At 39.5% G+C, this 25712-nt stretch overlaps 1 protein-coding gene across 5 annotated transcripts; it reads left to right on the forward strand.

The window, feature by feature from the left end:
- On the forward strand, window positions 1-25712 carry CDC42EP3 (CDC42 effector protein 3). 5 transcript variants are annotated; one of them, XM_042824236.1, is made up of 2 exons: window positions 1-76; window positions 23630-25712. In XM_042824236.1, the coding sequence occupies exon 2, from the start codon at window positions 23894-23896 to the stop codon at window positions 24653-24655; it is 762 nt and encodes a 253-aa protein (XP_042680170.1). In that variant the 5' UTR covers window positions 1-76; window positions 23630-23893; the 3' UTR covers window positions 24656-25712. The 5 variants fall into 5 exon arrangements, with proteins under 5 accessions (XP_042680170.1, XP_042680180.1, XP_042680197.1 ...); XM_042824246.1 differs by lacking the exon at window positions 1-76 and adding an exon at window positions 1044-1127; XM_042824263.1 differs by lacking the exon at window positions 1-76 and adding an exon at window positions 15096-15324.

The raw sequence follows: 25712 nt of genomic DNA on the forward strand, positions 1-25712 counted from the left end.
GGGGCGGCCCCGCTGCCCGCCCGGCTCCGCGGCGAGGAGCGAGAAGCGAGGAGCGGCGGCAGCCGCCTGCAGAGCCGTGAGTCGGGGAGCGGGGCGGGAGGCTGCCGGTGCGCAGCTCCGAACCGGGGTGGCCTCTCCTGCGGGCGGCGGCGGCCCCGCAGCGATCCGGGCGGGAGAGCTAGGGAGGGGAGGCACTTCGGAGGCATTTATCAATGAATCCTCTTGTTGGGGTGCAGTTCTGCTTGATGGCTCGGGGTGTTTCTGCATCACCGTAATTCAGATCTTACGTTCGTCCCCCGAGAATGGGTTCACATTGTCTCCGCTGCGGGCTTCTCCGGTCCCTATTTCCCGTCCTGTGTCGGTGGTGCAGCCCCGCACCGCGTCTGCGTTTTGTGCGGGGTGAGGCCGCGCATCCCCCCGGCCCTCCATCCCTCCGTCCGACCGTCCCTCCATCCGTCCGTCCGGGTGCACCTGAGCGGCGGCCGGGAGCGGCTCCGGCTATCCGCAGACAAAGAGTCCCGGGCGGGAGGTGCGGGGCGGTGCGGGGTTCGGCTGCCGGTGGAGAGCTGTGAGCGGCGGATTGAGGAGAGGGGCTCATTTCGTCGTGGATGGAAATGTAAAAGGGAGTGAAGTAGAGGAAGCAATTAATTTAGGACTTGCGTCACCGTAGACTGTTGTTATGCTTTAAAAATAGGAAGAGGGCTTATTATGAAATTGTTTAATGAAATGAACATGATCTGGATCTTTTCCTTTGAGAAGCATTTGGGTACGGGAGGCGGGGAGAGTGCCCAGGAGTGAAATTGCTTGTATACTGACTGGTATTTTCAGTTATGTATAGATCATAAATATGTAACGTGGTTCAGGGGAAACAGATGCTTTAAGGTATGAGCATCAAAAAGTGAGCAGTTGGTGAGGCGGCAGCAGCAGAAATGCTGAAATCCGTGTGCGGTGGCTCAGATGTTTGGAGGAATGACAGAGCTACCAAAAAAGGCATCGTGATGTTCAGCACAGTGCCAGGAACAGAATTTTCTCCTTCCCTACAGAAAAGGAAAGCGCGATACTGGGAGCAAGAAGTGACAGATGTGGCATCTCAGCAGCTGGCTGAACATAAAAGCGCCTATCAGCAGGTGATTGCTGTTGCCAGGATTTATTTTTAAAGTGTTTTGTTCTGAAAGGGTCCAGCCTATGGTAGTGTTAGCATTAAGCTTCACTTCAGCTCTTTGGCATGTTAAAGATAGTCTTTCAGCAGAAGTGTTCAGAAAAGTAACAAAAAATTCCTATGTTCAAGGCATTCCTTGCTTTGAACATTTGTTTTTTATTACAGCGTGCAGGGGAGAGGAACTGAGCAGGTTCTCCAGTCGGTGGAATACTGAAAGGAGCAATTTTTTTCCTGGCCTCAGCATAAGCCAGCAGTATCTGCAAAGGAAACAATGGGGCCCATCTCCTCCTTAGATGAAAGATAATCCCAACTCCTGTTCTCTCAGCAGCACCTTGTGCACTCCTAGGAGTGAAATCAGGCTGCTGAAACTACCTCCCGCTGTAGTCCTGCCTTCTTCAGTGATGCATCAAGCCAGCCAGCATCGCCAGGTGGTGGCCTGGGTGCCTTTGGAAAGGAAAGAGATGGTATCGCCCGACAGGCAGCCTGGAGCCACGCGTTCCCTGGGGCAGCGTGGCTCTGCACTGCGCTGTTTGACTGCTGTCACACTGACTTCAAAGAGGTGTTTCAAACTGTTCCAAGCCACTGATAGAAGCTTTGCTGTAACCAGAGAAAGACATGTTTCATGGCAAAACATGTCTTGTTCTCAGCTTTTCATAATTACGTATGCTGTTTCGGTTTGTAATCTTCTAAGCTAGGTGACTCCTTTAGAAGAAATTCTGGTCCTTTGCCCAAGTCTTGAGAAATAGTTTAAGGTAGGGGAGGGAACTGTGCTGGTATTTAAGAAGAAATTTCCTTCTGCATGGAGAACTTCCCTTCAGGTTCTCTCTGCTTCTCCTGGCATGGTGTCCTGGGGGTTCAGAAGTGCTCATGTTGCTCACCCTCACAGACAAGAGTTGCAATAGATCCAAGTCACGTAGTGCTTCTTTTGGCTTTTGCATGCAAATGCATGCATTTTTGCAAATGCACACAAATGTAACTTTGGAAAAACAAACAAAAAGCTCACTTCTCTACTTTTTTTTTTTTTCTTATCGCAATCACAGCAGAGTCAATATCTTTTGTCAAGATTGAAGCTATCTCAGAAGAGCTATCTGGCTGTCCCTCCCAGCAGTACAAGGAAACTGACTGGGAGGGCTATCCATAACACAGCCCCACCAGTATAGCACTCTCAGGGGGGCATTTGACTGAAGGTATACCTTGATGGTTTTGGTGTGTGATAGAAAGGTGTTTTTCCACATAAACTTGGGCCTGAATTTTAATATGGATAAGAAGAGCACGGTATGCAGGTGTTAGATGGTTAGATGGTTTTTAAAGGATTTTTTCTCACTGCAAAGCAGCCCAGTTGCTAAATAAGAGAGCTCTGGATGACACTCATGAATATAATTCTTACATACAGTATTTTACAGTATTCAGTATTCTTTTAGCAATGATATTGATCCATCATGGTGACTGCAGTGAGAAGAATGTAGTAGGAGTGGTTGGAACCAACTTATTCATAGTTTAAGGGTTAAATCAAGACACAGAGCTTCATAAATCACTCTGCCAAGATGATGTGAGATGATTACAAGTAGACAGTGTTGGCCAAGTTGACAAGGGTATATTTACACCATTACTTGGGTTTCATTGACATTTATGGAATAGTCAGGTGTGGGAAGAAATGTTTGTTTTATGATTCAGTCACTAGTTAAGTGCACAGAAGCACAGTTAATCAATAATTTTTATAATCGACTGGACGTTTTTTCTTCTGAGAGCTTACTGAACTGTTGAGTGTGTTTCATTCTTTTTTGTGGGGTGGTTTTTGTTTTTTGATGTGAGAGATGAGCCATGTACAGGCTTATGGCTATGCCCATATTAGAGTAGTGCAGTTTAATACCTGAAGCTCTGAAAATGTGAAAGTTATAGTTAAAAACTTATCTTCATGACCATAGCAGTTCTTTTTGTGAGACTGTTTTATGGAAAGTATGTTTAGCAAATCTAATTTGAAATATTGTTATATTTGAAATTATACAAGTTGCACAATACTTTTAAAACATGATGAGTCGTATCTCATTGGTGCCAAGGTGCCACATAAAGGGCTTCAGTCTTCACCTTGTGTGTTCAACAGCTTATAACTTAACTATGTAAATGTTGTGTTAATGTTGCTCATTGAATAGTAGAGGAAAGCTCATCCAGTTTTATGCACTGCTTCGATTTCCATCATAAAAGTCAAGGTGGAACAAGTTAGATAAGAAGTGAAATGGGATGATATAGTGAGTTACTGTGCTGGGGCTTATTCATAATGATCTAAGTGAACTTATCTGTAGTTATGTGCAAACAGCAGCTGGTCTTCTGTAGAGATACAAGTGCAGATGACAAACTGTGGTCACTGAAACACTTCTTAGTACGACTTGCTTAGTCACGTCTCTGCAAGGTTGTCTAGATGTAGTTAAAAGGTAATTTTTACTTTGTAAAGTTATTTTTTAGAGAAGTTTCTAAAAATAAAGCTTTCTTGTCTTTGCTGGGGAAGTTTAAAATGTAGTGTTTGGTGTATTTTTAATTTATTATTATTTATTCTGTTCCTTTGAAATACCAGATGTTTCAAGTCTGGTTCTCACTGTTGTGCTGTAGAAATTTTTGTGTATCTGAATATTTGTATCGTGCCTTAAACAAAGGAAACAGGTGTTGAGTCTTTATTCCAAATGTTTTGGGTTTTTTTCCTTCTCTAAAATATTAGAAGCTATCATAAAAATAGCCAACAAGCAAACTCCTGGTCTGAAAATTATTTTTTCCCTGGTAAAAAAGCCTTCATAGTGTAACAGTGAAGTGAAACAAATCCAAAAAGCCAATGTGAAAAGCTTGCTAATGATGGCAAAAGCAAGTATACCTATAACAAAAAAAATATCTGGGGAATATGATGATAGATACATGAGGGCTTTTCTAGCCCTCTTGCCTCAGACAGTACATGGGATGAACGAGGTGAGAAGTAGCAAAAGAAAGGATGCATCTGAAATGATGAACTAAGGCTGAAGGTTCTGCTCTGTCATAGCCATTTTGGTTGTGCTGGACAGTGTTCCAATGTAGATGTGAAAGATTCAACTAATGGTTGTACAAGTAACATAATCTTTGGATTTCCTAGCTTTCCCTTTGACTCTATTCCTCCAGTTCTAATAAAGCACCCCCTTGAGTTTTAAGAGCATAGTTCTCTCAAGCTGTATGACTGGGTCAGTTCCAGTATAGTAGACATTTAGTAGACTTTTTTTTTTTTTTTTAATGCTTGAGTGGTACAATAATACCAAGTAAGTACAAGAAGACAGTGCCAAAGTTGCTGTTTTGTCTTTTTTTTTTTTCCTTTCCCACATTTACATTCTTGTCTTTCTGTTTAATTTTCCCCGTATTTATTTTCATGAAGTGCTTAGCAGCACTAATGGATTCTTTTCATTAAGAGAGCTTTTACATTTTAAAAAAACAATACTTCAAGTTAGAACCTTGAAAAACCCTTGCAACAGCAGAACAATTTTTAATGTTCCTCTTGATTCTAATACTTACTGAATCTAACCTTTAAAATTATATTCTTGAATCCATTGTGATTAAGAAGTGATTCCATACCTTCTTTCTTGTATGTTTATTTCCAGCTCTAGTTAAGACCTAAATAGAGTGTGTGCAGTTACATATACATCTTTTTCATGACGATGTTAAGTATATTCTAGAAACCACAACTTTATCTTTTTGTCTCAGTTAATCTGATTTGGTGTATACTTTGATTAGGTTTAACTTTTAATTCTATTTACTCATCGGATTTGGATAAATTAGATCTGAAGTTTGGCCAAAGATAGTCCAAGTTGTAATGGGGCTTGAGGTGAATCTTTTGTTCTGCTTTTTCTCTTTCCTCTGCTTGAGATGTACACCACAAATACTGTCTTCAGTGTTATGGACCACTTTTAAGGAAAAGCACCTTGTTCAGATATTCTGACACTGTTTTTAATTAAGAATTCTGTTGGGGAATGGCCATCAGTATTAATTTTCAGTCTTTATTTTTGGATTTGATTAAGCTGCCTTCTGGGAACTAAAGCATAATCTCTTGTTTAAAAATTATCCTGAGAGATCTGTTAGGTCCATCTTCTTATGGTTCAGATATCAAAATATAGCTTAATCAATTTTGATTTTCATGCTGTGTGACATTTTAAAGCATTAGTAAGACTCATTTTTTGAGAGTACTATTTCTGTAAATGTAAAAAATAGTGCAAAAGCATCACTGATGCCAAAAGCTGCATGTGTCACACTGAGAGAGGTAGAAAAAGAAAGTGCAGATTCTGCCTTTTGCAGTTTATTGTGAAGGCCAGCCATGCTGTTTTTGCCCAGCACTGAGGTGCAAAGGCACTTCTCTTCAGCTTTTGCATGACTTGTTCATTTGTGGAATGGTATGTGGCTATGTGGATTTGTTGTCTCCCTTCTTTTGAGGATGCATGGCTCCTAGGAAGAATGTTAGGGGTTACCCCAACTCAGGAAAGACATAAACAGTAGCAGAGAGCTACATGGTGAGTGAAATGGGGAAAGAAAAGAATAGTGCTATTGATGGACCTGCGTGTCAGATGCAGCTCACATGTTCTTTCTTCAGATGCAAGAGATTGTTGCTCTTCGTTAAGTTTAAGCTGGTCCTTTGCTTGCTCATTTCTCTCAGGCACATGACCTTGGAAAAATAGCCACTGAAGGTAAGATGCAGTGTGTCTGGGGGCTTTGCTTGCATTTTCTGCAAGCAGCATTTTTCTGCTTGGATATTGAAAAAACAGATGGGAGTATGGAGAATGGAGCAGTGTGCCCACACAGAGGATATGTGGACATATGGAATTGTATTTTACTGCAGTCCAAGCAAACATTTTGGGGTAAAAGATGGAAAGGGGAGGAGAGGTGTTGCTTACAACAGTTACAAAATGAATGGCATTCCCTGTCCCAAAAAATGCCGCAACTGATCAGTTGTCTCTTGTGAGTTGTTGTTTTATGTGTGCACAGTTTACAATGTACAATACACCCGGCATGTCATTAGAACTCCTGTTGCCACAAAAATATGGATTTCTAGTAATACATTGCTCAGATTTTACTTCTTGCCTAGAATTAAGAGAATTCTGGCATCTAATCACTTTGAGAAAAGACTGAATTGAATAGGTTGGATTGTTAATGTTACCACATCTACTCTTTGTTTCTTCTTAATGATATGTGAAATAATTAGTAGTACAGAGAAGACAACACAGCAAATTGATTGTTAGGGACAAGACTGTTGACAGAGTAGGCCAGTAATTTGTATGGCAGCTCCTCTCTTCCTGTGTGTCCTTTTCCACTTGCACTGTATGGTTTTAGTTGAGGAGGGAGGCTGTTTCTGTTTTTCTGTACAGCTGTTTTTGTCTACATATACCCTCAGGCAGGGTGAAAACCCATCTCAGTCTCCAGAATCTTTTAGATAAGATCCACTAAAGTCAACAGCAAAGAAAACAAAGGCATCTGTTTTATGGCAGAGTGGCCTGTACAGTTCTCTTAAAAATAGTTATTTCTGGTCCTGAGGAAGAAAAGTTACAATAGGAAGAGCCCAAGTAGGTTAGGAATCTGTAGGAGTTCCTAAAGGAATTTATGAGATAGATAAGAAGAAACATTACTTCTCCAAGTGAAAGTGATAATCAAGTAGCAAATGCTCCATGCAGCTTTCATGTTTTTGTCTGATAATTAACTTCATTTTTAGCTGTAGTTTTTTTTTACCCTGGGACTACAACAATGTCTCTAGTTTGGCAGAAGAATATCCATTGTATGCGATGTATTTTGTGGTGTTGGATAAGAGCTGGATTATTGGGATATACAGAGGAGAAAGAAAAGGAGTGGCAAGTAATGGGTTGATGACAGAAATGTTGGAAGTTTTTTGACACTGCCACTGGTGAGAAGCATACCCACTAAAGTGCAAATCTTTTAAGTGCATTCACATGGTTTCTGAAAATACAAAGATTTTATCTTCATGAAACTGAAAAAATTGTAAGAAAACAAGTTTCAGTGCCCAAATAAGCACTCTAAACATGGAATTAACTCATATTGCTCAATTCTACTTGATTTTCCTGTATCAAACCTTCTTTGCGTATCTGTGCATGACAGTCAATCTCTTCCTTGCTTCCACTGTATGTTGTCTCCTGGTTTTGCTTTCTCAGTTCTTATACACAGGTTCTGACCTTTCTCACTTTGGGCTGATGGTTCTTCTTTTCTGTTGCCATCACTGATTACCAGACTTTCTGAATTTCTGGTTTCTGGCTGCTCTGTGGTGCAGTCAACGTGCTGAAGAGAAAGGGTGTCTACAGAGGGACCTGGGCAAGCTTTAGAGCTGAGCCCAGGTGAACCTCATGAATTTCAATCAGGCTTGAAAATAAGAGGTATTTCTAGTGTGTTAAAATTCAAGTGTTAACTCAATTTCTCTTGATTGAAAGTAAATGAAGCTGCATCTTCTCTTTTGTTGTTCTTTTCTCTAGAACTGAGTATTTAATATTGGACGTGGAATGAATTCACTTAATCATGAATTTGAGGTTTTTTTTTTTGAAAGTTGATCTTTTAAAATGTTACATTTTCCTTGTTCACGTTGAATAGGCTAAGTGGTGAAATGGGCACCCTTCTGCTTGCATCAGAGGAGAAACAGCTTTTAAAGCTTGTAGAACTCAAACTGTTTGTGACAATTCGACAAGAAATAATTTATTCAGTTTTCTGTGCAGGATTTGAAAGTGGTGTCAAACATAGTTGGTTTTTTTTTGTTTGTTTGTTTGTTTTCTTACTATTTTCTGCTGAAAGATTAGAACTTTCCAAGCACAGCAGTTTTGATGAGCACTCTATTTTGATAACTTTTAGGAAATTTACCCTTTCAGCCTTCATAATTATCTTTATGGCCAAGAAAACATAATATGTGGACAAAAGGGCTCTAAGAAAATTAGTATGGCTTTTTCTAGATACGAGTACTTTCCAAAATATTTAATCCTTAAGAGAAAGGTCACATATTTCATAAACGGAAAATACTATTCATACCTTCAATGTTAAAAGTCCTAACAGACAGTAGGGAACGTGTCTATCACAAGCCATAGACCTTTCCTGAATAGTTACCACGTTCTGTGTCAGTGTGGCCCCTGACTGTTTGAACTAGACCATGAGCAGTTTGTTTGTGGGGAAAAAAATGTTAAAGTTAATAAATGAATTAATAAAAAAAAAGAGAATCCACTACAAGCCCTGGTAAAACATTCTTATTGCTCAGAGAAGATACATTTTCTTTCTTCCTTTGCTTTCTCTAGCTACATGCTAGCAAACATACATAATAGCATAATTCAGTGGCTGGGAGCTGGATGTACTCTCTTATTATGTTTTTATTCCATATGAGTTAGTTACAGCCCATGATCAACTCATCAATTCATTTTCAAAGTAGCTGAGCAGATTCAATTTTCCATGGGTCTGTTTCTGTAAATTATCTAGAGTCATGGCTCTTTTCTTTAGTGACATCCTCCTGGAATGTTGGCTACCAGGAACAGACATAATAATGGCCAAATACAGAATTTTCCTTTCCCTTGTCATTGCTCTGTTATGCAGTGAGGGGTTGCAATAGACCTTTTGACCGCAGCAAAAGAAGATTTGCTTCAGCTGCTTGTCTGTCCTGGCCTGCAAAACTTTGTTACTGTTTCTGAGCACATATCTTCCATCATAAAAGTGTGGCCTGTGTGATTTAGTCAAAATTTTAAACTTGAATGTGTGAATTTGGCTACTGTTAAAGCTTGAGCAGCTTTCTGATGTTCATGTGCCATGCTGATGATCAACAAATCACATTTTTCCTCTCATTTCCTCTCCTCCCTATGATCCTCAGTCTTCCAGTGCAGGTCATTTTAGAGTAATTCTCCAACTGCAATGGATAAATTAAAGATTTAAAAAGCTTCCATTGGGAAGGTAGGTTGAAAGTCCTTCTGCCGAGTGGAATGCCTACACAAGTCATATCTCATAGTAGAAAGATATGCCACAACTTCTATATGGAACATCCTCAGTGTGACTGTGACTGTCATCACTCTTTACTATGTACAGATAGGTAAAAATTTCAACAAAGTCAGGCACATTAAACTGGTGTGTAAGAAATCGTATTTGACCTGCTCTGAGATCCCATTGGCTAGAAGAGGAGATGCCTTTGTTGGGTGTTGTACAAACTGTCCTTCTTCCATTGCAGTTGTATCATTTTTGTCATCTTCTAATCTGTTTAGTGAAACAAAAACCCTAACTCTGATTCGATTTAAAGTAGTTACTGCCTGTAATAATTACGCTCATTTAATTACTGCTAACAGAGAGAGAAGATGGGAATTAAGTTTCTCAAAAAGTAAACCTGATTGTACTTTTAAGCGATCTGAAAAGAGTAATCAGTGGCTGCTATATGGTAGTGTGTTTCAAAAAGTTACTTTAGTTTCATGGTTGCTTCTTGCACTTAGTTAGGGAATGTGTTAGCAGAAGGAACAGGAATGGGAGTTCATTGCACTTCCTAGGGTGAGGAGTTGTTTCTTTCTAAATGAAGCATGTGAACCAAGATGTTTATTATGTTGGTAAACTCTTCCCATGTTCTTCTGTGGATATGAGTGGTAAGTCTGAACAAGGAGTAAATGGCAACCTTTCAGTGGATAGTCCAGGAAGAATATTTTGGTGTCTGGAAAAACACACAGGAAAGCTTTCCGTATCTTCTTCTACATGAGAAAGGTAAATAGCAAGAGGTGTGAAGGGAATTTCATTATTTATTAGGCGTGGTCAAGTTCTAAATCAACATTTAGTTCATATTGTTGGAAAATAAGTCACCAGGAGTTTAACCGCCAAAATTCAAGGTAGGTTAAATATCTGTTCTGAATTTTCAGCCATTCTCAATTTTATAAACAAAAATATTGTAATTTTGTTTCGAGAGGTAATGCCCTTTCATCCTGTGTTGGTGTGCTGGCTGATACTGCCTGCCCTGTTGCAGACAGGGTGGAACACCTGGGAAGGTGTGAGCTTTCCTAATCATGGCTGCAGAGATTAAACTGGGAGCCTGGACACTAATGAAAGTTGGCTGTTATACAGCAAGCTGGTAATCAGTTGAATATGGACTTTTGGTTTACTAGTGTAAATATTTCTTTATTTTTGTCATGGTTCTTTCGGTCTCTCTTCACTTTGCATCCTAAATTGTTTCTACTTTCATTCTCTAAAGTGAACAAATTATGGTCTTTTCAGGAATGGCAAAAGCTTAAAATTCCTGTGGCAGGATTTCTGTTTCAGGACATATATAAATTTGAGTTACTGTAGGATAACCTGTATTTAGCATGTTTTGTGTTCTGAGTGGATTTAAATAACACAAAAAGAAAATCATATTTCTCTAAAGCTTCACTGAGTTCTGAACAAGGAAAATTCTGTTGCTATTCACTCAAAGGCCATGTATGCAGTTAAATGGGTTCTGAATAGCTGTAAAGCTGTATATTGACTCAAGTTGTAAAGGAGTATTTTCTCATAATATAGAGAAATTACTCATCTTGAAGTTCAAAACTGAATGTTTACAGAGATTTTGGCAAAAAAAGGTTAATCCATTAGAGTAGAAAATACTGAATAATGGTGGTAGAGGAGGCAACAGAAAAAAACAGGCATATAAAACTTCAGTAGTAATTTTAATAGCTAGAGACTGTAGGTTCCCTGTGTTTCTGCAGAGGCTATTTCTGTCATAAGAAACAGCTTGGACTTTTATAAGAGAAAGCTATGCTGTGCCTTAAATTAAGACAATCCTGTTGCATTATTACAGTATGAAATGGGGGATATTATGCCTGGATATGATTTCTATTAGCTCTCAGGACCAAGAAATTAATCTCAATTTGTGCTTCACTTGCCTACTCTAAACACATCAGAAATACCCAGGCATGCCCTGCTGTGGCTTGGGTTCTCACTGTCTTTACATTGCTTTTATTTTCTGAGGCTTGGTGTTTGTTTTTTTCCCTCCAGTGTTTGAGCAGAAGTTGTTGTTAGTTCCGTGGGTGTCTGTCCTGGGCTCTACCACATGTCACATTTCCTTAAATGTCAGTTGGATAGTAAACCATACTGAACGACATGTCACTCCTCCCATGACTTGACTTTTGACTCCCTGGAGCTTGCAGGAGCCTTTAGAAACGTCTTTCAAATAGCTGTCAGTAAAAGCAGAAGTTCATCTCACCTACCTATTAAAGGATTAAGCAAATAAATGTGCCCTTTACGTGGTGACGTGGGTCTCAGAATAACATTATTTTATTAGTCTGCCTACACCCCAGTGCCTTCCATCCCAGGTATGTGAATTGGTACAGGAGCTACTCAGAGCATGTGGTAACAACTCACGCTTGGGTCAAGGGAGAGGTGCATCCATGCCCACGGGGATTGCAGCACCTCATTTCTTTGTTGTTACAGGTGTGTAAATAAAATGTATGATGACCAAGCAGAGTTGTAACAGTCTTGCAGCAAGTGTTGCAATGCCATGTAAAGGCCTTAATGTGTGCCTGGTTGGTTTCAGAATTAGTTTCTCTCAACCATGAAGTAATTAGTGTACCTAGATAAAGCATAGGCCTAGTGTAGTTAGCTGGTGTTCATTTAGCCAGACCTCAGTGTACCTTCTGCCTTGTGTGATTGTTTCTCCTAAAATGCTGTTTGCAAGCTGAGGCACTAATGAAAGTCAAGTTATTTATTTCAGGTGGAATTTGGCTATCAGAAGTGCAGTATAAGTCTTTTCAGTATGCTGGATGTGGAATGCTCCTGTTGCTCACTGTGAATTGTACGGACAATGGTATGGCCAATGGGTGATATAATTAATGGTCAGCTTCAGGCTTTCTCTTGCCTTTGATATCCCTTGTAGGAGGCTGCATGAGGAACATGGAGGCTGCTGCTGAGCATAGTTAGCAGTTAGTTGGCACTTGTAAAGGAGAGTGAACCTCTCCCCTGAGGGTAGGAGGGAGGGAGAAGTGTGAACTCATCCCCTGCTTGGCGATGAGGACTGCAGGTGTCATCATCTGCATTACCTGAAGTCTAGCCCAGTTTCTGTTGAAGCATCTGATTAATTTTTGGTTTTTCATTAATGTGGGTGTTGAACAAATTAAATGTGACCAACATCCCAAGAAGGATCTGAAATTTGTTTTCAGCTGAAGAGCTCTTTATACAAATGAACATCAATTTGCATAATTAAGCACACACTTTACTCCTGCTGAACACAACTGAACCTTGAGACAGAAATTGCCTCTTGCAGCGTCTCTCTTGGACAGTGAAAACTGCTTAGGCCCAGCGTGTGTGCTCTTTTCCAATCTTTCTGGTGAGAGATTAGTTTTAGAGAAATTTACTATGATCTTCTTCAAAAGGTCTGTGCTTCATGTATTTCCTTACAGACTAACAAACAACTGGGTGTTCCTCTCCCTTTGCATCTCAGTGATTTACAGTCTTTTAAAGTGTGTGAGATTTTATTTAGATAGGAGAACTCATCGTAAAAAGTCGTAACTTGCTATTTTCACCAAGGGCAAGTTGTTGTTTTCGTTGAGTATGGTATTACACCACTGCATTTGTCACTGTCAATTTATGCCAGGCTTTAAATAGGATATTCTGCAATGAGTTTGTTTGCTGGTAGCCTGTAATGCTTTCAGGCTAGCTAACATTAACAAGAGGCAGCATTACTGTGGCTGATGTTCTTTTGATCATGCACAACCCCAGTCAGGAAATGGGTGAGGAGCGTGAGTCATGATTACATTACTCTAATGTGACTGCCTACTAGAAGTTTTCTTTTGCCGCCAATACTCTTTCCCTTGACACTACTTCTGAAAACAAAATGTGCGTTTTGGAGCACTTTGAAATATTGACCTTTAAACACAGGGATTTATGTTCTTTTACAGTCTCAAGGCAAAATCCTGAGCTGGAGCCCCTGCAGAGAGCACAGAGAACAAGAACGTGTGCAAAATGCCTTTTCAAAAAGCTGCTAAAGAACAGGAGTTGCAGTACATTAGGTCTGATTGAGTTCATTGGATTCAGCATCTTTTTCTGACCCTTTAATTATTCTGTCATGCTGCCTGCACGTGCAAGCTCAAGGTCCAATCTCTGTGTACAGATGCTGTCATCTCATATGCCATTTGGCTTAAGCTGTGTCATACACACATGCTTATCTTTGGAAATATAGCTGCAGTAATGGGGAAAAAGTAGCAGAGTACTGGCTGAGCTAAAACCCCAAGTGTCAAGAAGGTGGTTTTCCTGGGACCTGGGACAGCAGTATTTCAATCAGCTTAATTAGATATGTGGGGTTTACAGTTTGAAAGAAACATCAGCTGCTAATCAGTCAAACTGAACTGGCACAGTGCCACTCTGAATATTCTGCCAGTATATCTCTGTAGTGCTTCCAAACATGGAAAAAAGAAGTACTGAGTATATTCAGTTCTTTCAAATTAGACTTGCTTAACTCTGCTTGGTTTTAAGTGCAGTATGTGAAATACAACTGTTGGCACAGGAAGTGAATGTGGTCCAATGCTATCTGATATATTTCAGGAAAAAAGTCGGATCGATATACTATAAGCAACTCAAGTTGACAGAACTGAGCACATGTCAAAAAGAGATGTGAAGAGGAAATGGGGAACACTGAGCTGCTGTCCAGTGTGATGCAGCCCTATCAGCTGGGGCAAGTCACAGGCGTTGCTGACATGCTGCAGAACAGAGGCAGAATATAATGTGTATTTTGGTTGTTACTTACTCTTACCTCTGCTGAAACTGCCTTCAAATAGTAGCATTTTTTTTCTGTTAGAAGTATAGCTTAAGCTTGTAGTAAAGTAATTTCCACATTTTCCCTTATGTTTCTTGTAAGGTCAGTAAAACAAAATCACTTAGTTTACCTATGTTAACAATCTACTTTGCACTGCATACGGATGACCAGTTTTTAAAGTCCTATTAACTCTGTGATTTCATCCCCATTCCTTAAGAAGAGCATGATTTAGACCAAATAAGAAATTTACTGAAAGCTTTTGTAATTAATTCGTTGAATAATTTCCTTCCTTCCTTCTGTCCTATCCCCATGCTCTTTGATCTCATCTTGATGGCCATTCTGCTCCTTGGAGAAGGCAGAACTGCAACAGAGCAGAGAATGCATCCTTTCCAATGCAGTGCAACAAGTATGTCCTGTGCAAATTTCCTCTGTAGTTCTGTACCTCTACTTCATAATTAACCTTTGTATATAGAGGGTTCTCTGGCCCTCAAGTTTGGTTTAAATGAGTTTATCAGCTGTTTTAAGATGGTAAATACTTCAAGTGAAACACTTGAGAAATTGAATAAAAACAGAACTGGTGACTGTAATATGCCTGTGTCACTTGTGTGTTTCAAGGAGACGATAAAGAATATTTACCTTAGAGATGAAGAGCATTTGAGAATTGGAGGAGAGGTGGGTAAAGGGCTGGAGTTGGGTTGAATGGGATCGTGCAAGATGGTATTATTTTTAGGTTGCCTTTTGTCAGGAGCTGCCAGTTAAGGAAATGTTAGAGATCTATTTAAAAAAACAATAGTAATAATAAACTGTTAAAAATATCTTGAAAAAAACTTTGTTTTTAGATTATGCCAGTTTTAGGAATCCGAAGATAGACACTAGTGGAAGTAGCAAGTCATTTTTGCATCAGAAGTGTGTAAAAAAAAATCCATGGACATTTTGTCTTTCAGAAGTGTTGGTTAAGAATTGCTTGTCCCTTCTGCCAGAACCCTTTGCTCTCTGAGCTGCTCAAATGACTTGCTGCAGCTGGAAGTAGCAGTCCCATTCACAGCCAGGTGATCTTAAACCCCTTTCCTAGTTAGTTTTCATCCAGTTCAGTGATCCGAGCTGGCTTATAAGGGGTCAAGTGTGTGCACGCGGATGGTGGGAGGAGAATGTCTTTGACAGTAAGTTATATTGGGCTTGAACTCTCTCTGGAAGTGTTACCAGCAGTCACACTGCAGCTGTTTGCAAGCCTTTACTGTAAACTGAGTCAGTGGGGAGAACTGCTGCTGTGCCCAGTTTGCAGTGTGGCTGTAGATCTGCCTGCATGCTGAGAGTACAAGGAACTGCAGTGCGGATCTGGAAACAAACAGAGAGGAAACGAGGGCGGAAACTTCTTAAACCAGCTTTGAGAGCTGAGCTTGGCTGGAGAACGACACCCTCTGTGTTAAAGGAGAAAGCTATGTAGGTAAGCTGCTCAGAATTACAAAGGGGCAGTCCTGCTCCTTCTGATTCTTCTGTCTAACAGCACTCAGGTGAACATGTCTTGTGCGTCAGGGAGCTTCTCTGTGTAAAGATTAAACCTTCCTCTCTCTTCACTGGTGAAATTTCAGCCAGAGCGGTTATCCAATCTTTTAGGTGGCAGATGGGCTTGGTTCTAGAGATGTGGGTTTTTTCGTACCTTTTTGGCAATTTTTTTATAGTGCTAAGGGAACTCATGGACAAGATTTTTAAGCCTCTTCGTCTTGTGGCCTGTGAGTTTATGATCCCTGGCTGTTTGCTCATTCTACGTGCTGGCTTTATAGGAGGAAAGGTGACCATGCTTCAGTGTACAACCTGGCTGATATAACATAACCCCACCTTCACAGACTGCATGAGTTAAGAAGCATTTAGGACTTTGTATAGACATGTACCTATGCCTAAATTGGAATGGTCGCCCAATTTTTGAAAGCCAACAATAAAGTTGAACTATACAGTATTAAATCCGCGTGTATGAATGTACCAGCTAGCAAAGCTAAGAAGAATATAATAGAGAGCTGCTTCAGTCTATGGAGCAGACCAGCAGAATCCAGTGAGCTCTTTAAATGTTTGTCTTTGGAGAAGAAAAGACAAGAGGTTTTTATTGTTCTAGAAAGGATGCAAAGTTTTCAAACCTAGAAGAAGGCTGTGGCCAAAGCCTGCTGGGTACTTTTTTAATGGATATTTTTAAAAACATTCTAATGAGTGGTCAAAAGCACAACTGCCAAAAAAAAAAAAGAAAAAAAGAAGAAAACAAAAAGAAAACAACACAGTGTATAAGGCATTTGACTCAGTATTGCCTCACAGCCAAATTGTTAAAACTTTAGTTCTCTGTAGTGTCAACAAAGAACATATTAAACACATTGAGAATCTTAGAGTAAATGTCAGGAGGACACTGGCATCAGAAAGGAATGTATTTCATTTAAAATCATCCAACAGTCTTATACAGCACTGGGGTTTATGGTGTTTTCTTGAGCAGTCTGCAAATAAAATTATTGCAGTTCAAATGTGCAGATCATGGAGACTAAGGATGTGTATTGATGAAGAAGGCGATTGAGTACATTCAGATAGAATGTTTTCTCTTTCTGAGTTATGGCCTTGCATTTTATGCTGAAGAACATAAATCCAGCTTACTTTCTGGAGAACAATAGCTTGGAAAGCCTTTTTTTTCCCCCTAAAGAATAGAATCTTACTGGATGAATGGCATAGTATGAGCACTACCATTGGCTGTGCTGGCCAGATTTGTTGATTAGATGAATATATGCTTATCTCCATCCTTAAAAAAATGGATGGGGTAACTCACACAGGAGCTACAAACGACTCTGGTAACAAATTGCTAACTTTGGTAATAAAATTCATTCTGCTTGGAGAACTGTTTTTTGTTATATCAGCAGAAGAAATCTTAAAGGGTTTGTTGTGCAGTACTGCTATCAAAGAGCTTGTAAATACTGGAAAATTCCTGTTGTAAGATGGTGAAGATAGACACAGAAATTTGATCTTGTTTATAAATGAGGAGAAATGATGGAAAGGAAGAAGTGATTTTATTTCTTTGTGTGTGCTGCGAGGGAGTGTATGCTGCATGAGAACGTTGTCACTAATTTTGATCTGCTCTGAAAAGGCTGTTGGAAAATTGGAGAGGGTTCAAAGGAGAGAAAGCAATATTTGAAGGCCTAAAATTACTCCCCCACCATCACCACATGAGGAATTCCCCCTGTTCACTTCGATCAAAAAAGACTACTGAGAAATGAGTTGGTTAATATTCAAGTACCTTAACAGGGGTGAAGGTTGCTGGTTGATAAAAGGCCTTTGTAATCTCACAGGCTGATATAGAACAAAATAATAACTGGAGTCTGGGGCCAGTTGCTCAAATTAGAGAGCAGCCCCAAATTGGGTGACTTCTGCAGCCCCTTCTAGCTGTGCTGGTACAGCTGTTTGTTTTCACAGTTAATTTTATCCTTCAATTATTTATAATTAGGTTGGCTTCGTTTCAGTATAATGCACACGTACTTTAATGGTTTATAGTTGGAGGTATTTCTTTGTTAATATGATTTACTCTAGCTTGATCCATTTGACAAGATATTATGCAGGGAAAGGTTGTCAAGATTTAAGGCAGTCAACAACCAAAAATAATTTCAGGAATTTGGGTTCTTTTCATTCATAAGCACTTTTGTGGCTGGGGTGTGCTAGACAAATGGAAGATACCTGGAGGAAAAGGCACTGTATTCAGTCTGTCCCTGTCTGTGCTTACGTTAAGGGACAACTAACACCCCTTCAGGAATGCTCATTGCTAGTGTATTATTTATCCATACAATTCATATGAGAAAAAGTGTTTATAGCAAGGGAAATGAAAAGGTATCCTCAGATGATTTTCTTATCTTGAGAAAGTCAAAAGGAAATATGGCTGACAGTCCTCTGCTTTTTATTTATTATTTTATTTCTCCTCAGTTTGTGTTATGTATAGCTGATGTTTTCCAGACTTTTCTTGTCATTCAATAATGTATCTATATTATGGAGTATATTCATGTTTCCTTACTCACTCCTATTAGTTACCTCCAAGCAGAAAGTTGTTTCAAGATTCAAACTACTTCAAGTAGTAGCAACTTGGAGTTTTTAACCTCTATTAGTCTGGAAAGACATAGCAGGAGGAATTCTAGGGCTGTAGTTATCTCTGTTGCAACATGATGTTTTTATGAATGATTCAAATGTATGCTTATTATATCTGTAGGTGCTGATAAACCCACGTAGTGAAGAGGCCCAGATTAAAATTTAAAATTATCCTCACAACTTAAAGTGTTTGCAATTAATAGAATGCGATGCAGTGAGTTTTAAGGCTTTGCTGCGGAGGCAGTAGTCATGAAGAAGATGTAGAATAACTGGCTAGGCAACTGTTCTTCACTAAAGAGGATAGTCTTTAGTAGACCACAAACTAAACATAAGCCAACTATGTTGTGATACTAAAAGAAAAATGCAGATACGCTGTTGAGAGAGAAGATGAGATCTCAGTTTGAATATTGTCTACTTTGGGGCATATTTAAAGAAAGATATGAATGAGAGGGAGGAGGACCAGAAAAAGAGATTGTTGGGAAGTGATCTTAGTTCCAGAAAGCATGTCTTGTGTTGGAAGATTGAGATGTTTGTGTTGTATAAAACTAAGTGTAAAAGAAAGATTAAAGGAGTTGCGGAATATGTATTAAAAAACAAACACAAAAACAGTGTTTAGGTTACAAATTGATGCCTTTTCCCTGGAGACTAGCCTATGCAGAGTGAATTACTGTGGGCGGTCTGCGCATGTAGGGACTTTTAAGTGGAAAGAGAATGAACATCAGGGATTAGCAGGCCACTTAGACCTTTGAAGGAAAATGGAGACAGGAATGAAGTGTATAGTAGAGTCCCTCTTGACTTGTGTTCCTGTAAGTTTGGGAGGAACGGGGATTTTTCTGTTTATTGTTCTTCTTCGTTTGTTGTTTTGTTTTTAGTGGGTTTTGTGTGTGTGTTTGCCCTTCCTTTTCTAAAAGGCATATGTGAAAATGAGATAAAATAGGAAACTAGGGTGAATACAGTTGGAGAAGATTAGTTGTGCTGAAGTCTGATTAGCATGATTGTTTTTATGGACTAATTAAATCTGTAGCTTTAATCAGAAGGGTGCAAGTTCTTTGAAGAAGGGAGCAACAAAAGGGTAAGGGCTTTTAATCCAATCAGGATGGTTGATTTTAATACAGATGAATTCAGAGGCTGGGCCTCCTAGAAACCAAGTAAACTTAGATGAACAATCTGTAGAGGAAGTGTTACTGCCTGATTTGGTTATGCTTACTCAGAAAGTGGTGGCTGTATAAGCAAAGGCTCACTGATGAATTGATGTAGAAGTAGATGGACTAGTGGCCTCATTTGCAGAGGCTGCCAGTTGATAGACACCTACATCCACAGGAATGTGAGAGGTAAGCTCTCTTGTGCATGATCTGCTGATTTTCTTGTATCTGTAGACTTAGTTATTCGTAGTGCTAGTTAGTTTTACTCACAACGACTGCATGACTTCAAGCCTCTATTAAAATAACATTGTTTGTACTGATGTAGTTTCAGGCATATTGGAAGTATCAGCATGGACAAGGCGGGTTTCAACAGTTTGTGCTGGTGAGAGCTACTGGTAGCTAAATTCCAGAATGAACCTCTAAAGCCTTATAGGGCTGTGCTTGCAGATATTTCATTAGATAGAAAAGTTTCACCAACTTACTGCATAGCTTATCTCTGTCTTTTGCTGTATCATTGTCTTTTCATTTGGTTATGTAAATAATGCACATATTGTCTTTTTTTTTCTCCTAGTGACTTGCTCTGTGTGATAATTCCCTGGTTTTTTTAATGATGTTTTGGAAATGGATTCCTGTTAATTTTGAATGATTTTAGCCAATGATGCATAAGGCAGAATTCTTGATAGGGACTGACCTAAAGAAAGCCCACAGGCTTCCCAGAAAACCTTGCTTCTTGGCCTGCTCTGTGGAAACAGGATTTTATTTCTATCATTTATTCACCTAGGACCATGCCCAAAGACCTAGGTCTCTTGGGATTTGTGCACAAATAAATTTTTGCACAAGGACCCTAATTTGTCTCTGGTTTAAAGCTTAGATATTGAGATAGTTACTGATAGCCTGTGGGATAGACTGAGGCATCCATTGAAAACTTCAGGCTGTGGGTAAGGTAGTTGCTGAGTGGACAGAAGGTTCACCAGGCAATTTGAGAAGTGCCTCTGACACTATTGGCCTTAGTTACCAAGCAAAACACTTATATGAGAGTGTGAAGTGATAGGAATGAGAATGAGCTACAGCCAAATGAGTTACAGCCAAAATAAAACTCTAATTTTCACTGGGCTGAAATTTCTGTCTTAGCTCATGCTCAGATCTTGTTCAAAGAAGGAAATCTAGAGATCTCCTAAACTGGTAGAAAAATCCTCTCAGATTATTCTCCTAAACGAAGTCTTCTACTGTGGGCTGGCAGTCCTAAGGCTGTAGATTTTTAGTTAGGCATTTGGTTTTCTGATAGCTTCTCATTCTGCTTTTCAGTTTGGTTAAGTGGTCACTTAGTTACTGAGATGAAATCTATCAAAAAAAGGCTCTTCTAAAACAGCCAGCACAGCTTCACCAATGCCCAGGAGGAGGCCAGTGACAGTTGGTGTCCTTCAGGGGTCTGTCCTGGGACCAGTACTCTTTGTCTTTATCAATGACAGAGATGATGGGATCGAATGCACCCTCAGCAAGTTTGTTGATGGCACCAAACTGAGTGGTGTAGTTGATACAGCAGAAGGAAGGGATGCCATCTGGAGGGACCTTGATAAACTCAAAAAGCGGGCCCTTGTTAACCTAATGAGTTCAACAAAGCAAAGTGCAAGGTTTTTCACTTGGGTGGAAGTAATCCCAGATGTGTATAAAGGCTGGGAGACGAACTCCTTGGGAGAAGCCCTGCTGAGAAGGATTTAGGGGTCTTAGTTGATGAAAAGCTTAGCATGAGCCAGTAATGTGTTCTTGCAGCCCAGAAGGCCAATTGTAGCCTGGGATGTGTCAGAAGAGGAGTGGGCAGCAGTGTGAGGGAGGTGATTGTCTCCCTCTACTTTGCCTTGTTGAGGCCGTATCTGGAGTACTGTGTCCGCTCCCATACACAAGGGATGTCGAGGCTTTGGAGAGGGTCCAGAGGAGGCCATGGAGATCAAAGGGCTGGAGCGCCTCTCCTGTGAATGGGTGGTGAGGTGCTGGTATAGGTTGTCCAGAGAGATTGTGGATGCCCCATCCCTGGAGGTGTTCAAGACCAGGTTGGATGGGGCCCTGGGCAGCCTAATCTAGTACTTGATCTAGCAGTTGGCAATCCTGCCTGTGGCAGGGGGGTTGGAACTTGATGGTCCTTGAGATCCCTTCCAACCCAAGCCGTTCTATGGTTCTCTGATGTCTAGGTTATACTGTATGTTGAAAAACAGGCCCTCTGTTTAATACAGAGCCATTATCTTTTGTCTACAAATTGTAATCTCAGGATTTTCAATGGGATGACTCATGAAATTTGCAACAAAGGTAGCTTTTGTTTTTAGCAGAGCAAATGCTGCTTGCATTAAGTGTACAGTTTTTAATGCTCTCTTCATTCGCAATGTGGAAGGCAAGGCCTTCCCAAGAGCAGAGGCTGCTCTGTAAAGAGGGATTATAATTCCTGGCACTGAAATCTCTTGCAGCATCGTCTGAGGTACTGTGGTTTTACACTGCCCCTTACTGGATTTTCTGATAGTGCAAGAACTTACTATCTGGACTATAGTCCAGAACTGCTATCTGAATGACCAAAAGTTTGCTCTATTTCAGGTTTTTGTGTGTTTGCATTTTTTTCCTCTATACTGTAATTTGAATAAAATATAGAATTGGTCTTTCACTTTGAAACTAGTAACTACTAGGCTTCACTTTCAACCACATACAATCTCTGTAGAGTTGAGGATGTTGTGTTCCTAAATTGGCTGCAAGGGTAGAGTGATAACCAAGGTAAGGTGAGGGATGAAACAGTGTGGTGATTTTATTTTATTATTTTATTTCATTTTTTAAAATCTGAAAGGTAGCTGATTTGAGTGATCAGTTCTGTTCTACGATGCATGGCACAAGCAGAGATCTCATTTAGGACTGTATAGACTGTAAGATGCAAAAGGGAGTTAAGTAGATGGAGTTTTGGTATGTAATTGGAATCCCATGATATTCTGTAGATCCTAATGAATTAGCATTTTTTTGTTTAGAGGGAAGCTGTGCAGGATTGCAAGCATTTCAAAATTGAGCTTAAAAGTATCAAATGTTCTCTGCATTCATAGAACATTTGGCTTATTTTGTATGACAGTATTTTCTGTATATATCTGTTGTACTTCTGTGTGAAGTGATTTTCAGCCCTATCTGAAGTGCAGTAGATATTTTGTGGAAATCAAAAACCAAAATGCTAACTTGGCAAGATTCCCAGCTCCCCTTGTGATGCAGAGTTAAGCACCCAACTGAAGGAACTAATTACTCAGGTTAGAGGATTTGTGAAAATGCTTAAATACTTCTTGGCCATCTGTCTTTATTGCCAGTACAAAGCTTTCGAACTGATGATTCTTGCTGGACTTAATTTGATGAAGGAATATCTCTGCTGGGGCATGTATGAAATGAAGAAAAATATAGGTAGCTTCTCTTCACATATTGCACAGGGAGAGAGACGCATTTCTGTGGAAAAAACTGCAAGCTACTTTACAGAATTAGAATGGAAATGGATAGTAAGAGATTTGGGGCTGGGACTTTTAGTGAGGAATGGCCTGTAATGCTCTGCTTTCTGGATTGAATTGGGAAGAGTACAAAGATGCCCAGGATAAAAATGCTTTTATTCTGAGATTCTTATAGTATCTTTTTTATTGATTCCTGAGCAAAGAATCACACAATTAAAGCATTAGTAAAGAGTATTTTTTTCCATAACCAATTGACCCAATAGCCTGTTAACCCTTGTGGACAGCTTTATCAGACTTGTCAGAGACAAGATTCTAGTAGGAAAACTTTGTTTTAAAATGATTTGATGTACAGAACAGTTCTGAGTCACCATACCTTCATGGCCTACATAGCTCATGAGCTACAGTCTAAAACTAATTGCTATGTAGAATTCCTGCAGTCTAAAGACTATGGTCACAAGAATCAATCCCTTCTAAAACATGTTCAGATATTTGTAACTGAGGATGTGGACCAGTACTTTCATCAGATGTCTATAATTATCCTTTTACATTAGCATATTTATCAGAAAAGCTATTTGTGACAGTTTGTTCCAATTTATAAATGACGATATCAAAAGTTCTCAAATCCAAGGTGATCTACTCCCACTAAAAAAAAATAAAATTGCTTGAGTGACTTTTTAGTCTTCCTGCATCTACCAAAAGCTTTATGTTGTTGAATGTTACAGATCAGTTTCTGCATTTGCACTTCAAGACCAGCATTTTGAATGTCAGAATGAGAAGAAGGATTCAGATAGTGATGTTTACCAAATGGACTGTGCTCAGCAACCGTGTCTAAGAAACTCTGACTTCAAAACAAGTTATAAAGTCAGAGAAAGGTTAGCTAGATGTTGTTAATCTTAAACCCTTTTATCCTGCCTAATGAAGGGAAGAAACATCATAATGTTAATCTGCAGACTGGAACTGTCAGTACCATTGCTAATTTTTTTTTGTGTGTGTGAAAACAGGACTGAATGAACCATGAAAAATTAATGATAACCTGATTTTGTATCCCATGCAGGTCTTCTCAAGTTCTTGAAGTTGGATGTTTGGTTGCTAACTGGCTTGAAACTTGTGCTCCATCTTGCAGAATCCTCCAACGGGAGACATTCACATACCCTGAAGTTCCCTACCATAGAAGAAGGGGACTTGATGTGCAAGATTGGTACAAGATGATGATGTAACATAGCTCATACTGAAGGTCTCCCGAGAAGAACTGGCTTTGTAAGGGACTTCTCCTTTATTTTTTTTTTTTAACACAACTCCCCCTCTATCTAGAAGCAAGATGCCAGCCAAGACACCCATCTACTTGAAAGCCGCTAACAATAAGAAAGGGAAGAAATTCAAACTAAGGGATATCTTGTCTCCTGATATGATCAGTCCACCACTTGGAGATTTTCGTCACACCATACATATTGGAAAAGAGGGACAACATGATGTTTTTGGAGACATCTCCTTTTTGCAGGGAAACTACGAATTGTTGCCTGGAAATGAAGGAGAAACTAGAGTTAGCCAATCTGGTGGCCACAGTGAATTCTTAAGGGCAAACAGCACTTCTGAATCCATGTTTACAGAAACTCCATCACCAGTGCTCAAAAATGCTATTTCCCTTCCTGCCATTGGGGGTTCTCAAGCTCTTATGTTACCTTTATTGTCACCAGTGACGTTTAATTCAAAGCAAGAATCCGTCAGGTCATCAAGAAACCCACGGCTTAGCTGTGAGCCAGTAATTGAGGAGAAGTTGCAGGAGAAAAGTAAACAGATGGGGAATGGAGAAACATACAAAGATGATGTATGGGAACAAAATGGTTCTTCATCGCATTTTATTAATGGTAGAGACAGTAACTCATCCAGCTTTTCTGAACGATGCACTGATTGGCAAACAGTTGATTTGCTTGAAGATAGCCGACTTCCATGTGAACTAACCAAGACAAAGTCAGAAGAATCCCTTTCAGATCTTGCAGGCTCTCTTCTCTCATTACAACTTGACTTGGGACCTTCACTTTTGGATGAGGTCCTCAATGTAATGGACAAGAATAAATCTTAGAGCTGGTACTCCTTGCTTTCTTATAAGTGATTCACTTAAATAAAAATAAACAAACGCAGTTCAAGAGAAGAGACACTTAAAAATCAGCTGTATTTGCAGCTGTTTGACGGGTTTTCTAAAAATATTCATAAAGTACTATTTTTTTACCTATTGTTTTTCATAATTTTTATGACACTAAATTCTCATAGCAAGAAGGTAAATTTTAATAACAGTTTTCAGCAAGTATGAAATGTTTTTAAGTACCAGTATAATGATCAGAAACTTCAGAAACAGAATTTGAGGATGATACTGATCGTGACATTTGGTTAGTTCACTTCCATGGGCTTCTGAACATATGAGACTCTGTATGAGACTCTGTAAGTGTCAGAAAGGAGATTGGTATTAATTATTCACTGTTATAAATTATTGCAACATCACTTTACATGTAGGCCTCTTTCAGAAACCTTGTGCTTGGAGTCTTGGTTGTGTTCTTCTTCATTTTTCCGTACTACCATTTCTGTTATATCTTCACAGTAACTATTTCTGCAGTCTTATACTGCTCTGTAACCAGATGTAAACAGTTGAAGGCTTTTTCAGCTTCAGAGTGTCAACTGTTCTGAGTATGCACGAATTTTCACAGTTTGAGGCTTTGGGCCTGATGTTGTATATGAAATGATGTGTTGTAAACAGGTGACACATGCAAAATATGATGGTTAAATTATTTTAGAAGTTGAAATATATTTTTGTGTGTATCTTGGCTTTTTATTGTGGAGCCTACACATACAGTATCTCATCAAAATAATTGCTTGACATTATTGGTGCTCTTCTGAAAATTGTATATTTGTGTGTTTGAAAACAAATATGTATTGATACTCCTTGCTTTTTTTCTTCATTTATTGCCACACATGCTTAAACTTGCAACCAAAAGCTTTGGTTTTTCAAGAAGGCACTGGTTATTCACAATGCTTGTGATGTGTGCTGCAACAGGCAATGTTTTGGGAAACGTGGATCCTTTAATACAGTATCTACATGGATTGCATAGATATCTTGTGCAATACAATAAAACAAATTAAATTAC

This window comes from Centrocercus urophasianus, unplaced genomic scaffold, assembly GCF_019232065.1.
Source record: "Centrocercus urophasianus isolate 14NV4802_14NV808 unplaced genomic scaffold, USGS_Curo_1.0 seq_10, whole genome shotgun sequence".
In the NCBI taxonomy this organism is placed as follows: domain Eukaryota; kingdom Metazoa; phylum Chordata; class Aves; order Galliformes; family Phasianidae; genus Centrocercus; species Centrocercus urophasianus.